Source organism: Natator depressus, chromosome 3, assembly GCF_965152275.1.
Source record: "Natator depressus isolate rNatDep1 chromosome 3, rNatDep2.hap1, whole genome shotgun sequence".
Taxonomy (NCBI): domain Eukaryota; kingdom Metazoa; phylum Chordata; order Testudines; family Cheloniidae; genus Natator; species Natator depressus.
The window spans coordinates 158099736-158116920 of record NC_134236.1 but is presented as its reverse complement, the minus strand read 5'-3'; the positions used below and the strand labels follow the sequence as shown (position 1 = coordinate 158116920).

General features: G+C 39.5%; 1 protein-coding gene across 5 annotated transcripts in view; it reads right to left on the bottom strand.

Moving 5' to 3' along the window:
- CDC42BPA (CDC42 binding protein kinase alpha) overlaps positions 1-17185 on the bottom strand; it is a 336523-nt gene that overhangs the window by 118984 nt on the left and 200354 nt on the right. For all 5 annotated transcript variants that reach the window (XM_074949164.1, XM_074949160.1, XM_074949163.1 and 2 more), the window contains exons 9-11: positions 13387-13466; positions 10965-11131; positions 6599-6721 (exon numbers count right to left, since the gene is read on the bottom strand). In XM_074949164.1, the coding sequence (XP_074805265.1) occupies positions 6599-6721; positions 10965-11131; positions 13387-13466 (370 nt within the window). The remainder of the gene's footprint in view (positions 1-6598; positions 6722-10964; positions 11132-13386; positions 13467-17185) is intronic.

Below are 17185 nucleotides of genomic sequence, written 5' to 3'. Positions count from 1 at the left end.
TATGAAGGATTCCTCAAAGTTTTCTTCTATGGGACTTAGAGAACTATATATATATATATATATATATATATATATATATATATATATATATATAAATAACTTTAACCTCAAAAATTGAAAGCATATGTTTGGTTGTCATTTCCTGGAAGACTGGATAGACAAAAATGTCATGATTTACGAAGGTCTCATTGGGGAGAGCCCTGAATCTGACACATTTCTAAATTCATTTTCACTATCTTCAACAGGTGCTCATTATTAGACTAGTCAAGAAAGCAGGTAAAAGACTTGAACCAAAAACTGGTAGCTACATTTTAATGACAAACAATAAGTCTTCATCCAGATGCAGATATCTATGGATATAAAGCAAATATCCGTAGATATGCAGGGCTCTAATTATAGGCTTAATTCATTAGTCATAGGGATGGGCCCAAACTGCAAAACGTGAATCTGAACTTTCTTAAAATTCAGAGGGCCTAGGGTTTGTGTTCAGAGATAAGGGCCAACCAGAATGTTGGCTCAAGCTTCTGGTCTGAACTCCCCCAAAGTTTGGAAGCGTTCAGATATGAGTATTTGGTTTGGGCCCATCTCTTCTCAATAGCCAAGTTTTATAATATATGTTGTAAAAAGCATATGAAAACACCTACACTGCAACATTCCTGTTCCATCACAAACTTTTATTGGATGGGATCAGATTAGTCAGAACATAAGAAGCAGCCCAGAATGTTCTATAATTCAACAGTTGGACCAGACAAAGCATTCAAGTATACATTGTGGGGAAAAACCATGCCTTGGCAGGGAACAGATTAGGTAACCGTACAGCTCTTTTTTGTCTCTTATTTCTGTAATCATACTCTGCTCATAATAAGTTAGACCAGCAGTTCTTAACCGGGGACTGGGGCACCCTGAGGGGCCTCAAACAGGTTTCAGGGGTCCGCCAAAATAAACCAGAGAGCAGGGCCGGTGCTAGACTCGCTGGGGCCGAGGGCAGAAAGCTGAAGCCCAAGCCCCGCCGCCAAGTGCTGAAGCTGAAACCCAAACAACTTAGATTTGCAATTGCCCTGCTTGCTACCCCCTAACGCCGACCCTGTTTTTTAATCCACTGGATATGCAGAAAAACAGTTGTTTGTGGCACAGGTGGGTCATGGAATTTTTATAGCATGGTGTGTGGGGTGGGGGAGGCTCAGAAAGAAAAAGATTGAGAACCCCCTAAGTTAGACAGCTGGTTTGCCTCTCCTTTTGTTAATACCTTTAAGTTTTTGCCTGAGCACTTTAAAAATGATTAGTTTCAACCAGAGAGAGGAGCACATAATGTATGTACAAGTAAATACACACCATGGTTACTTAAGTGATGTGCATAATGAAACTGAAAACTATTAATGGATATTGATTTCAATTACAATACAGAACACAAAGTGTATACTGCTCACTTTATATTTATTGTTATTACCGATATTTGCACTATAAAAAAGTAGTAATATTTTTCAATTCACCTTATATAAAAGTACTGTAATGCAATTTCTTTATCATGAAAGTTGAACTTACAAATGTAAAATTATGTACAAAAAATAACTGCATTCAAAAATGAAACAATGTAAAACTTCAGAGCCTAAAAGTCCACTTCGTCCTACTTCTTGTTCAGCCAAACTCTCAGACAAACAAGTTTGTTTACACTTGCAGGAGATAATGCTGCCTCCTTCTTGTTTACAATGTCACCTGAAAGTGAGAACAGGCATTCCCATGGCACTATTATAACTGGCGTAACAAGATATTTACATGCCAGATGCGCTAAAGATTCATATGTCCCTTCATGCTTCAACCACCATTCCATGCTCATGACAGATTCTGCTCGATATCTAAAGCAGTGCAAACTGACACATGTTCATTTTCATCATCTGAGTCAGATGCCACCAGCAGAAGGTTGATTTCCTTTTTTGGTGGTTTGGGTTCTGTAGTTTCCGCATTAGTGTTGCTCTTTTAAGACTTCTAAAAGCATGCTCCACAACTCGTCCCTTCAGATTTTGGAAGGCACTTCATATATTTAAAACTTGGGTCAAGTGCTGTAGCTATCTTTAGAAATCTCACATTGGTACCTTCTTTGTGTTTTGTCAAATCTGCAGTGAAAGTGTTCTTAAAATGAACAACATGTGCTGGGTCATCATCTGAGACCGCTATAACATGAAATATATGGCAGAATGCAGGTAAAACAGAGCAGGAGACGTACAATTTTTCCCCAAGGAGTTCAGTCACAAATTTAATTAACACATTACTTTTTAACGAGCGTCATCAGCATGGAAGTATGTCCTCTGGAATGCAGCATTATCTCCCATAACTTGTTTATCTGAGCGATTTGCTGAACAAGTAGAAGGACTGAGTGGACTTGTAAGCGCCTCAGTTTTACATTGTTTTATTTTTGAGTGCAGTTATGTAACAATAAAAATCTACATTTGTAAGTTGCATTTTCACAATAAAGAAATTGTACTAGGGTACTTGTATGAGGTGTACTGAAAAATACTATTTCTTTTGTTTATCATTTTTACAGTGCAGATATTTGTATTCATAAATAATAATATAAAGTAAGCAGTGTACACTTTGTATTGTGCTGTAATTGAAAACAATATATTTGAAAATGTAGAAAAACATCCAAAAATATTTAATGCATTTCAATTGGTATTCTATTGTTTAATAGTGTGATTAAAGCTGCAATTAATTGTGATTAATTTTTTTTACTTGCAATTAATTTTTTCTGCGTTAATTACGTGAGTTAACTACAATTAATTGACAGCTCTAGTTGCAATTCTGCCGTTTACCAGGCAGCAAAAAAACGGACAATATTAAAATTCCAGCAGCTGCTTTGCTGCTACCACTCTGCAGCTACAACTAATGCACCCACCCAATACTTGTATGCAGTGTAGTTGTAGCCATGTCAGTCCCAGGATATTAAGAGAGACAAGGTGGGTAAGATAGTATCTTTTACTGGAGCTCTGTGTAGCTTGAATGCTTATTTTTCTCACCCACAGAAGTTGGTACAATAAAAGATCGTATCTGCCCACCTTGCCACCCACTACTTCATGTATATCTTTAGGATAGGTTTTAGCTTTGTTAGACAGGAAGTATTGTGAGGTGATGGTAGCTAAGTAACTTAATTTCACAGCCCAATAGAGGAGTGGATTTCATATTTAAATCTATTAAATCAATTATGCAATTTATGCTACAGATCTGTAAATTTATACTAACTGTGTTGCCAGTAAATTATTTATATCCCTGACTAAGAAGCATGCCAAAGAAATATATTACCCTACTTATTTAGAGCCATAACATTCCCTCTTGTGGAAAAACCCATAGATGAGCTAGTTACTTGGAAAATTCAGCAATAATTTGAGGGTTTAGTGTCATAGATGTAAGGGTTACAGAGAACCAGGAGCTGTCCTCTGCAGGCTACTAAAGGAGCACAGAGTTCTGTCAGGAACCCTGCAGAGGCCTAAAAACTCTTACATCTGAGGAGGGGAGTGATGGTAAGGGGAGCACAGAACGAATGCCAGTGGACCACCTCAGACTAGTCAACAGCTCTTAGTTCTGCTCTCAGTCTCACCTGTCCTTTATATAAATATTCACTGGAGCAAGGAAGGGTCTCTCCTCTCCCAGGTAAATGCCCTGAGAACCAGGTTAATCCCAGAATAGCCTATAGCCTCTCCCAATCTCTCCTGCTGAAGCTGTTCTACGTTGTATAACTATATAAATATTCACTGGGCCAATGGGCAAGAGAATAAGAATGATTCTATAGCTTGGTGATTAAGACACTCATCTGGGAGGTAGGAGATGTGGAATCAAATCTCTCCTCTTAATCTGGCAGCCACCTCTCCTGCCTTCCACATGAGTGCCTTAGGGTATGTCTACACTGCAAAAAATCCCCACAGCAGAGAATCTCAGAGCTCGGGTCACCCAATTTAGGCTCATAATACAGGGCTAAAAAAGGCTGGAGCTGGGCTCTAAAACCTAGTGGTCTGAGGAACGGGGGTGGGGTGGAGGGGGCCTTGAATAGAGACTGGGAGAGGATGGGTCATTACACAAAGTAAAACTATTTCCGCATGTTTATCCCCTCCCCCCTCCCCCCCCCGACCGTTCCTCAGACGTTCTTGTCACCTGCTGGAAATGGCCCACCTTGATTATCACTACAAAAAGGTTCCTCCCCCCCTGCTCTCCTGCTGGTAACAGCTCACCTTAAGTGATCACTCTGGTTACAGTGTGTATGGTAACACCCATTGTTATGGTTAACACCCATCATGTTCTCTATGTATATAAATCTCCCCACTGTATTTTCCACTGAATGCATCCGATGAAGTGAGCTGTAGCTCACAAAAGCTTATGCTCAAATAAATTGGTTAGTCTCTCTAAGGTGCCACAAGTACTCCTTTTCTTTTTGCGAATACAGACTAACACGGCTGCTACTCTGAAACCTGTGGAGGAAAGGGAGATGACGACATTGAGGAGCTGAGGGATGCAATGTCCAGCTCTGCCAAGCTGCTGTGCTAAAAACAGAGCATAGCCGCGATAGCACAAGTGGCAGGAGGGCCTAGCTGACTAGCCTCTCTGACTTGGGAAGGCCAGCCCCTTTTGCCACTTGCGCTACTACACCTACACTCTATTCTTAGTGCACCAGCTGGATGAGAGCTAGTGTGGGTATGTCTCCTTGAGCTGGGAATCACACCCCCAGCTTGAGGTCTAGACATACTCATAGGCACAGCCCTCCTCCATCTAGCAGCTTTTGGGACATTTGAGAGATTTTCTGCTCATTCCACCCTCTCAAGAGCTAGTTTTACAAGTGGCTGTTTGGCCCATAATCCTTGTGCATATGGTACATGTTAGTAGTTATTTTTACCTGCATTTCTAATAAAGCCAAAGCCAACATAGTTCCTTTTTCTTTGCACACCAGCCTCACAGGTGTCAGCAACAATGCACAGAACTCTGTGTTTGTTAACTTACTTTTTTAAAGTCACATGAAGCTAAAAAGAATTAGATGATGAAAAAGTTTAGTGACTTTCTGATGGAGCTGCAGATGTGATAGAAAAATTAAGATCCAGTGGTTAACCCTACATGCTATCCCATTTAAGAGATTAGACAAAATGTGGGCCAAACAACTTGACATCATGTCCCAAACTAGGAAACTTCAGGATGTAGAAACTTTATTCACAGCCACCTCCTTACAACCAAGACAGAGGAGGATGCAGAGACATGTCATGAAGAATAAAGTTGTCTAGATCTCCATTGTCTGTTTCAAAGCAATCATCTTTCATGTGCAAATTCGACACAGACAGATCATTAGAATGTCTCATTGCCACTGCGGATGACTCACCAAGTGCAATTGTAAGCGATTCCATTTTTCAGACACATGGTCTCAATCTCAAAACCCTGTATTTACAGATGGATCTGAATTCTAGAGTTCAGCTCAGGCGCATTTCTTGGAACAAGTGGTGTTTTCCATGCAACAGAGCACTATTAATAAATTTATGCTTAATCCCTAAAACCTGGATATGTGTTTTACACAATATGAAATTTTAACCTTCCCCCCACAACAAGGCTCAGTTGTCATAGTTATTTGATTCATTTGTCTCCACTTGTTTTGGCCAGAAAAAGCCTTTCTGCAGAGTTAAACTCTCAGAAAAAAGTAACTACACATTAGGATATTTCAGATAAAACAAAAATCTTATCTTTTAATGTCATTCCACTACTGCAGCCAAACTGCTGGATGCACTTTAAAATGGTAAAGAAAACTATGAGACTGCATACTGGCTGACACACTGTTGATTTTAAACATATTTTAAAGCAAGTATGATTATAATCAGAATTATGATCATAGCCCATTATGCTTGAAATATCAGGTGCAAAATTTAACTCACTCAAGAATTTACCGCACGCTCCAATGGCACCAGATTACTCAGCGAGAAGGATGAAGTGATATAAATAATGCTTCCTTCCAGTTTTTAAAATTTGCTAAGGCTGGAAGGACACAATATAATCACCCTTCTTGGGTTCACCAGTTTCACTTTATTGCTTAAATACGATAATACAGCAAGGGATGGGACAGTAAGAAGTACTATTGTGCATACATGTATGCCTGTGACTTTGCAAAAAAAACCTGCTGTACGTTTACAACAATTAAGGCAAGTGAAAGACTTAATCTGTTCTTGAGAACACTGTTAGAAAAAATTACAGCAATGCAAATTAGAGTTGAGGTTTCACGGCTACTCTTTTAGGGCCTGATTCATAATCAGGTAAATTAGGAATAACTCAATTTACGTCGAAGGAGTTACAGTGGGCATAATAAGTAAAGGTGAATCAGGTCCTCAGTGATAAATGTGTACAAAATGGCAGACATATACATGTAACAGAATGAGAAGGAAAATGTTTTTCTCAGTAGTTACTGCTGAATGGTAAATTTAAGATGGGACATCAAAAAGTAGATGCTGTCAATCTTATGAAATCAGCATTACTTTGAAAAGGAGTGTTTTTCTCAATAACAGTCGTTTTTTCCCTTGTTCATGATAACTTTGTAAGTGCACCTTTTCCACTGGAAGATTGTATGTAAATACTTGGGACTTACCGGTTACCTGTTTTCTTAACTTTTCAATTTCCTCTTTTAAGCTTTTAATTTCTAGATCTTTGCTTGCTGTTATTGGACCATCCACAGTTGAATACTGTAAAGCCTGGACTGTCTGGGTGGATTCTAAAAACAAAGAAGAGTACCATGAGATAAGCCTTCCACACTTCCCCAATATACTCTTTAAGATGTCAGAAGAAAGCGACACTATTGATAAGTAGAGAATTGCACAAAATTGTCTCTATACCAATGGTAGAAGACTGGAAAAAAACAGGAGGAACTGAAAATTCATACTGAAGAGAAGAAATTTTACATACTTGACCTTACTGATTCCAGCTGCTTTAACTGGAATGTCAAAAGCATTGATTATTGATTATAACCTGTTCAGGAAAGATAGCACAGGTGGAGAAGTGACACTCTACACTAATGGCACAATTACAAGTAATTGGTAACTCAGAAGCACAGGATTTTTAATACATATGGATCAAAGTGTTAACCAGCAGACCATCAAATCAAATTAGAGATCAAGATGAGTTACTCCATAAACACCCGTCTTTAAAGCGTGTGTGGGGGGAAACTGTGGTGTTACAAGGCACTTCAATTTGGTAAATGCATGCTGGAGGTCTCATGCAGCCAGTAGTAAAAGATCAGTAGAGTTTCTAAAAATTATAGATAATTTTCTAACACAAAAAATATTACAACCAGCATGAGGGAGGGACATCATTATAATTGATAAAGATGAATTAATCACTGGACCAAAAGTTGGTGGTTGCCTAGGGACCAGTGATTATGAACTGATTACATTCAATATGGGCAAACAGAAGACAGGTCCAACCAGTAATATACATACTTGGTACTTCAAAAGGGGTAATTCCCCAAAGCTCAAGAAAATTATGAGTGAAACTGATTGAGAGGAAAAGCTTAGACAAAAAATGTAAATGAAAATTGGGAGATTTTTTAAGCAGAGTTTATTAGATGGCTAAAAAGCCATGATTCCACAATCTTCAACTAAAAGCCCATCCTGGTTGGGGGTGAGGGAAGACAGAAATTATAAATAAAAAACAATATATACTAAATTGAAAAAAGGGGGAATAGATAACAATTGATATAAATTAGAAGTTATGATGTTCAGAAAATTGACAAGGAAAGCTAACATCATCAGGAAAAAATCCATAGATAGCAGGGCTAAGGACAAGAAGTTTTTTAAAAGTATACTAGGAACAAAAAAGATGGTAAAATGTTAATCATGAAGAAAAGGCAGAGTGTTCAATTAATATTTTTGGTCTGTATTGGAAAGAAACAGGACGGTGTGGTTGTATCACATGGGGATGATGAAGTAAAGGAAGTTACCCAGTCTAATAGGGTGCGACAGAGTGAACTGTCACATGGGGGTGGGAGGAAGGAAGAAAACCAAAAACAAAATACCCAAGCAGCTGACTCTAATTAGTAGTCCTCTCAAAGACTGCTGGGAGTGGAAGGGGTATGGGCCTATATAAGTTAGATCCAGCTCAATCCAAGGAGGAGAGAGAAGGATGAGGCAGTGCTCTGGAAGACTGGAGCTGTATCTAGACGTGCCTAAGGAAAAGAATCAGGGGCAGGAGATTGAACAAACACCCGCTGAGCAAAAACTGGGTTTGGGGAGAGTTGGGCAGAGGCTGGGGCTTGCCTCCACAGGAAACGATGGACTTACTGTGGAGGTAAAAAAACTGTGGAGAAATGGAATGAAGTATTTTGGGTGCAAATGATGATGATGATAATTAAACACCCTTTTGTGTCTATCACTGCATTATCTCTAGCTCTTTTCTGGGGGGAGGTGAGGAGCGTTATCTGGCCCTGTGTTTTGTGGTGGTCAGGTCATCCTGCCTCAGAAAACCTGGATAATTTGCATTCAAGAATCCTAAAAGAGTTGTCTGAGGAGATCTCTGGCCCTCTGATGTTAATTATGAATAACGCTTAGAATATCATGAAAATTCCAGTAGACTAGAAGAGTGCTAATGTTGTGCCATTATTCAAAAAGGAAAGCGGAATGACTTGGGAAACTACAGGCCCATTAACCTGACATAAATCTGGGCCAAAATAATGGAAAAGCTGATTTGGAAATCAATTGATAAAGAATTAAAAGATAGGAATATAATGAATGCCAGTCAACATGGTTTTATGGAAAATAGGTCCTGTCAAACAAACCTGATTACATTCTTTGATGACATTACAAGTTTGGCTGATAAAGGCAACTGTATAGGTGTACTATATTAAGACTTCCGTAACGCACTTGACTTAATATCACACAACATTCTGATTCACAAATTAGCGCTATACAATATCAGTAAAACACAGTCAATGAATTAAGAACTGGCTAACAGATCTCAAAAAGCAGTTAATGGGGAAATCACGGATTGGTGTTGTTTCTAATGGGACTTCACAGGGATTAGTACTAAGCCTGCTGCTATTTACATTTTTCATCAATGATCTGGAAGTAAATATAAAATAATTGCTGATAAAATTTGCCAAACCTGGATGAGTTTTGGCTCATTCAAGCAAAATGTGTTTTAACACAGTCAAATGCAAAGTGAGACATCTAGGAATAAAGAATGTGGATCATACTTCGGAAACTATATCCTGGAAAACAGTGATGCCAAAAAGAATTTAGAAGTCATAGTGGACAAGCAACTAAACATGAACTCGCAGAGTGATGGTGTGGCAAAAGGGGCTAATAAAGTCATTTGATGTATAAAAGGGAGGAGGTTATTTTTTCTCTGTATATGGCATTGGTGAGATCGATATTGGTATTCAAATTTTAAAAAATATATTGAAAAAACTGGAGAGGATACAGAAACGATCCACAAAAATGAGGGCTGGAGAAAATGCCTTACAGCAGGGGTTCTCACCCCCAAGTGGGTATCCACCCCATTTTAATGGGGTCACCAAGGCTGGTGTTAGACTTTCTGGGGCCCAGGGCTGAAGCCCAAGCCCCAGTTCCTGGGGCTGAAGCCGAAGCCCTAGCCCCACCACCCAAGGCTAATGTTACATGCCTTCAGCCCAGGGCAGAAGCCCTGGGGCTTCAGCTTTGGGCCCCTCGCCCGGGGCAACAGAGCTCAGGCGCGGGGCTTGGGCGGGCTCGGTCTTTGGTCCTCCCTCCTGGGGTCATGTAGTAATTTTTGGTGTCAGAAGGGGGTCATGGTGCAATGAAGTTTGGAGAACCACTGCCTTACAGTGAAAGACTTAAAAAGCTCAATTCATGGGGAGAAAGTACAAGGTACTAAAGGGCTCTTTAATATAGCAAAGAAACGCATCACAAGAACCAATGGCTGGAAACTGAAGTCAGACAAATTCAAATTAGAAATTAAGCACAAATTTAAACAGTGAGAGTGATTAACCACTGGAACAAACTACTCAGGGAAGTGGTAGATTCTCCATCTCTTGATGTCTTCAACTCAAGATTGGATGCCTTTCTGGAAAATATGTGTTAGCCAAACATAAGTTATGCTTTAGTCAAAAACAAGTTATTAGATTCAATAAAGGGGTAACTGGATGAAAATCAATGACCTGTCAGACTAGATGATCTAATGGTCCATTCTGGCTATAAACTCTATGGACCTATGAAAAGAGTTTCTGCTGAGGTATATTAAACAAACACATTGGTTAAGCTTTCAAACACTAGTGCCTAAATTGTGGTTACAATAATGTGTGTGCGCTCACAAAAGCGGGAAATGAGAACAAAATAAAGAAACAAGGGATACTTCAGAAAATCCAAACAATCCATACCATTTGAATGCCTCTAAAGAAGAAAGAACAGCATACTGTACCTTACACTTAAAGATGAGCCTTGCTTTGTGAGCTGTACACTAATTTCTGTATTATAGCTTTCCCTGCCTCTCTGTAAACGGACTAAGGGTCAATGCTGTAAAGACCTACACATGTGAATATCCCCACTGGCATCAATGGAATTACTTGCATACATAAAGTTAAGAACAAACTTTGCAAATGTTTTTGTAGGATGGGGACTTTAAATCATACAATTTCCACTTGCAAAGTGCCAACACATCTTCAGTAGGTGCCAAATACACAAATCTAGATTCTCCCCCCTCCCGCCCCCCAGATTATAAGTATGTAGTGTCCACAGCTGGAGTAATAACGAACCCATGGCTTCAGTGAATTCAACAGATTGTAAGTGGCATTTATGGGATGCTTTAGGAATTAAAAAAAAAATTTAATGTCATTTATCAACAGAAATAATGAAGCGGATTAATTTCCAATGGGAAGCATTCCAGGAAACATGTTTTAATTTTTTTCCATAATATTAAAAGCACTTCACAAAAACTACAGCCTAATCCAACTGAAAGTGACAAAATGGTCTTTTTAATTGCTTTACCTTGCAGTTTTCTACTGAGTTCAAGTTTTTCCTGCTCCAGGCGCCTTATTCTCCTCTCATAAGCTTCTGTTGCTAAGCTATCCTCCAAAGTCCTTTGAACACTGGCATCAAGGTCCATAGAGGGTGGTCCAGCTGTAATTCTTAAACAACTGCGGTCTGAAAGCACACTGAAAAAAAGGATTTTAAATGTTAATTTTAGAAAAATAAATAAAATTAAATTAAAGCAGTTGGCCAGACCAGTATATGATTGTTTTAAATTTTTCCATCACAGTAAAAAAAAATGAACTTTCTAACCACTGTAGCAACTCAGTTAGGGAAACCAACATTAGTACTTTGATATCAATTGTTAACGTATTATTATTAGATGGAAATTAGTGTATTTTGGTCGTCTCCGCTGTAATTAATTTCTCCCAGATTTCTAACTTAATTTCCCCTTTGTAATGTTTGTTTTTGAAAAAATGACAGTTAAGAAATTTCAGAATTTAAAATGGAGACATTTCCAGATCCTTCTCATGAAGACATGTATGTAACTATATAATGAAAGTGCTAGGAACCTGATTTTGCAAGCACTTATGCACACGCTTAATTTTATTTAGATGAGTAGTTTATCTGAAGTCAGTGGAACGTCCCATGTGAGTAACATTAAGCACACGTTTGGCAGAGCCTTGGCTTTTTGGTACATTAGTATTTATTGTACCTCTAGGTAAATACTGACCGAAGTTAAACTCAAAACTTGCATCAGTTGTCACATTCATCTCAACAGTAGCTAATGTCAGACACTACCAGTAAAAAGTGAACGAAGACCCTACTCTCTTCTTCAGTTCCTCCAAAAGGCTCGCTTCTTCTAAGAAAACTATAAACTCTAGCCAACACAGTTAAACAACTTCTTGATTCCGTTAATATTTAAGGGGCATGAAAGGACAGGAAAGAAAATAAATTTAAAAAACAGTTAAAGCTGATACTTTCTCTGGGTCTCCCAGTGCATCTTATCTTATCTCTGTGTGTCTTTTAGGGTGAAATTCACATGTTGGCTGGAAGCTAGAATAAGATCTTAAAATAGGCCTTATGTGGGGCACAGACCTTGTGCCGGCTCTCTGCACAGGACTAAATTACGCCCATAAAGTATGTCTACACTGCATGCTTCTTTCAGCAGCATGTAGAATACATACGTACACAGCCCTCCTAGCACGGGTATAAACAGCAGTGTAGCCAGTGAGGCATAGCTTAGGCAAGCAGAGTAAAGACACGCCTGAAGGGTGTGAGTATGTATGCAAGTACGTACCCTATGCCAGTGCTGAATTTGTAATGAAAGAGGTGCTGGGGCTCAAGCAGTATTTTTACTTTCATGACTGACGGACCAAGCCCAGAGGCGCCAGAGCGAAGAACTGCCAAGCCTAGAGGTGCCAGGGCTTAGCCATGACACAAATCAAGCACTACCCTAGGTGCTCTATATTCACCCAAGCACTGTCCCCCTCGCTACACTGTTATTTTTAGCAATGTAGCATCCTGTTACCTCCCTGCTACTAGAGTCTTTCCCCATCACAGGAAAAGACTCCCCCCAGCAGAGAAAGGCTCTGGGAGGGGAAAGGCTTTGGCAGCTCCACCACTAAAGAGCCTCTTCTTACTGCAGGGAAAGGCTTTGACAGCTCCCTGCTGCTGGAGCCCATCCTTGATGCAGGGCAAGACTCCGGCAATGGGGAAAGGCTGAGCCTTTCCCCATGTCTCCCCACCTGCCAGAGTTTTTCCTTGCCACAGTGAAAGGTTCCAGCAGCAGTGAGCTGTTGAAGCCTTTCCCCAGCACTTCCCCTCCGCCAGAGTCTTTCACTATCTGCATAGCTTTACACTGTAGCATTGACACAGCCTGCTTTTCACTACAGCATGTAGCTACTGGTACACTACATGTCACCACCAGTGACGTGTAGTGAAGACATAGCCTGAAGCTAGTTCTGCACTACAGTGGCATTGCTGCAGTTCACCGCTGCAGTGTAGACATTTGCTACAGTGAAGGAAGAGGTTTTTACGTTGCTACTCCTAAATCTAGAGGTGGTAGCTAGATCAATAGAAGAATTCTTCTGTCGACCTAGCAATATCTATACTGGGGCACAGGTTGGCTTAACTACTTCTCAGGGGCATGAATATTTCATACCTTTGAGCAATGTACCGAAGTCAAGCTAACTTTTAGGTGTAGACCAGGCCTAAGAGAATTGGCTCCAGGCAGGGTCTGATTTTAGATGTGTCCTACACAACTACTGAGCATATAATAATCTGCTTAATAAAACCATTTTCCTCAACAGCCAAGTGCAGTTGTTTCTTCATGCTCTTTATTTTATAGGTTTGCATAAACTTGTGGCACACAGCAGATCAGAAGTTTAGCACATTCATGTATCCACCATACTTTGACAATTGAAGAACTCTGACTTACCAGCTACTTGTATATGTAAAACCCACAAATGGCAGATGGTGACCAGAAAATGCAGTATGTGTTGGTGGAGGCATTGTCTCCTAGGAGATAAAAGAACATCTGGGTAAGCTGAATTCTACCAATTTGGAAAAACATTACTGGATAGTGTTGAGTCGTCAAATGTTAGTGCTGCTATTTCACTAACCAGATCCACAATGATCTTTATTTGAAGATTAAATATGAAATAGCAAAATCTAAATCTGGCTTTGAATTAAAGATACAAATAGTTTGCAGGAAGAGGACTTTTTATTCAAATGTGGTATCATTAAAGGTTATTATGGAAATTAAAAGCTGGTTCATTATTTTCTTTCTCCCTAAGGATTCCCGAAGATGCTGGCAGAGCACAGAATAGCATCTTGTATTCTTCCCTTTACCTTCCCTACCTCTTGAGTCAACTTGTTCTCCCTCTCTGCAGTCTGTCAGTCCAACTCCTGAGATAGCCTAGTGATTCTCCTAGAAGGAATGTCACTCAGAGTTGTTGCTGGAAAGAATGACACAATAGGATGCTCAAACTCCATCAATGGACTGACCATGCTTCCTTCACAGTGCTTCTAGCTCCTGCCAGCCCAGAAACAACACATCACGCTCAAGCCTTGAGCTCTGATCCTCCGTGTGCTAACACTATGGGCTAGTCTACACTAGACTGTACAGATGTACTGAGCCGCTGTAGTGCTGCTTGTGCAGACACTCTATGCTGACAGGAGAGAGCTCTCCCATCAGCATAATTACTCCACCTCACTGAGGGGCAGTAGCTAATGTTGGCAGGAGAGTATCTCCTGTTGACATAGCGCTGTTCACACCAGCGCTTAGATCAGTGTAAGTTACATCACTCGGGGTGGCTTTTCCATACCCCTGAGCGACTTAAGTTATACTGAAGTAAGCACTAGTGTGTACAAACCCTAAGATATCACGAGGCCACACAATTGCAATCACTATGGGGGGGTGGAGAGGGGTACTCCAAATGCCGTAATATCCTCTTCAATAACGGTGCAAGATTCATGCCTTTATACTCCTGTTTACCTCCCAGATTTTCTTATGCAGCTGCATCCTATTACATCACCTTGCTCACCAGAAAAAACTCATTTTGAAGAAGAATATCGACTTGAAAGCTCTAAAAGGGCCTGTCATTTTAAGAAAGGGTCAAATTTTAGGAAAAGATGAACAAATGTAAAGGTGGAAAGCAACTCTCTACATGTGTTTTTTATAGTTTTGCATGCTAAATCAAGCAGGAAAAGATTGAGAATAACATGTTCTTCAAAAAAACCAAAGCCATGTTTTAATGACAGTTTTGGATAGCATTACAGAAGAATCTTAACACCTTGACATTCGGAGTCAAGAATTTCTAGCCTAAGTACTGTAATAACTTTTCAGAGCTACAGCTTAGTACACAACAGTCCACAGCCTTTTAGTGATTATGGATGAGTCCTTGTGGTCATTGATCACCAGAAAAAAAATTATTAAAATTAAAATGTGTGAACTATACAAATTTTAAAAATGAATGTCAGTTCATACTATACAGTTCAACTATACAGTACTTTCTTAATTAGCACAATGGGCACTGTAAAATCTAAAGGATGGTTGGATAGAAATAGGCAGTCAGAAAAGAATTCCTTGATTTCTGCATTCTTTTCTATCCTCATATTTAGAAGATTTACATTTGGAAAGCACTTTATCTAAATAAAAATTTTAAAAAAATAACTAATCCATATTTTTGGGGAGTCAAATAACCTCTGATTGCATCCCATGTTTAATATCAAATTCTAGTATGTGACATCTAATTAGAACACTCATTGGTATGTACAAGAATTTCTATGACTATACATGCATGTTTGCTTTACAATCACTATTGCAGATAGTCTTCATATGCTCTCAGTCCCCTTCTGGGGTTCATAGATTGTATTTGGGGTAGAAGAATCCCCTTCCAAAACTTCATATCAGCTGAAGTAACAGTGAACAAATCATTCCCACTGATATATGAAAATTCACCAATCAGGGAGTAGTAGAACGAAAGAAAGCGAGTTCAAAAATTCCTATGGAAGTGAAACATTCTTTTGGTCATGGGCAGAAATTTAACGATGGAAAACATACTTCAACATGCAAAAATCAAATGGTTGAAGACATTGCCCATAATTTGTCAGTTCCCAACTCCCTGCAATCCCAGACCATTTCTCCTTACTCTCATTTGGAAACCTTTATACTCAGATAACAGAAATAGTGACAATGGCATTAGATCATTCTAGAAGATACTCTTCCAAATTAAACTGGCAATCAAAATTTGGAGAAGCCATGTTTAACAGGAGATGATCTTTTACTATGCAAGCAAAGAGATTTGGTAAATGGTTCAGGAAGCATATCAGAAGTTTGTAAAATTGGAATTAAGATTCATAATATTAAAATTTGAATTATTCCACTTACCTGCACACAACCCCTCACAATAATGACTGTACCTACTGAGTGTGATATTTTATTTTTTACTGTGAAGCGACATATTTTACAAAAAACAGCATCATAACAACCTCTTGAGTGGAATATAAACTTAATATAAACAAGCCTCAAACATTTTAGTCTGGAAAGTACCAACATAATGCACACTAGAATTTAAAGGAACACATAAGTAATTTAGGACTGAAATTAAGGTTTTGCCTTAAAAATAAATAAAAGGTGGTTACAAAAGGAGATATTCATAGATTTGTTAAGAAATTATTTTGTTTTAATTCAGCAAATACAGTTTTAGGCCTCATCCTGCAAACACTTATGCACATGCTTAATTTTAAGCATAGTCTACTGAGGACTAGAGTGACCACGGCTGATGGCGTCGCACCAGGCATCAGATAGTGAAGTTCCCAAATCTGGCTTAAGCCTTTAAATCCATGTTGCTCTAAGATGGCCCTGCAGGCAGTGCCATGCAGGGTCAGAGCAAGCACCCCTTTGTGTATTGATGGAGAGTTTCAGAGCACAGTGTGGATTTTTTATGCATCCTGATGATATAGCCAAAGAGCAGGTAATACAACTTTCAAATGTAATGAATGACTGAAGAAAGCCCAAACCTCTACAAGACTGACATTTCACACAAAGTCAAACCACGTTATGCTCAGGATTTGGCTCCTGACAGCACATATGGAATGTCTTTACACACTCAAAGTCTGCCTGTGAGAGGGTCCAGGTTTCTGACCAATACAGCCGTACAGGTAGGATATCAGTTTGATAGATGCTAAACTTTGTCTCAGGACAAAGACGTTTGTGTCTGTAAGCAAGACAAGGACTTCATGCAGGAGGAGGCAAGACCTATTCATTGAAGAACATCCAATTTGCTATAACCATTTAAACTCTACTTGCAGTCTAGGTAGATGATAGCCTAGTCAATTCTCTTCACAGTCCTTGATCCCACCTTTACCAGAGATTCTTGTGGCCCAGCTCCGAGGTTCTGTACCCTGGTCTTCTGCCATGAGATGTTCAACTCTATCACACGAGTGGCATCTTGGAGATCTTGGCGAGTGACTTCTTCACAAGCAGGAAAGCATTGTCGACATAGTCTTGATTGGTGAATACTTCTTGACCAACCTTGATTCAGATGTGCGGCTCAGCAAGTCCGAATATCCAGGCGATAACTCGACAGAATAGCACCGGGACAAGAATGCATCTCTGCCACACACCAGTTGTTGCTTAAAAGTGCCTCGGAACCAGTGGACATTGGTCTGCATCAACTCTTCCTAAGTGTGGGAATCAGGCAAAATACCAGCAGAATGGGAAGATGGCATCA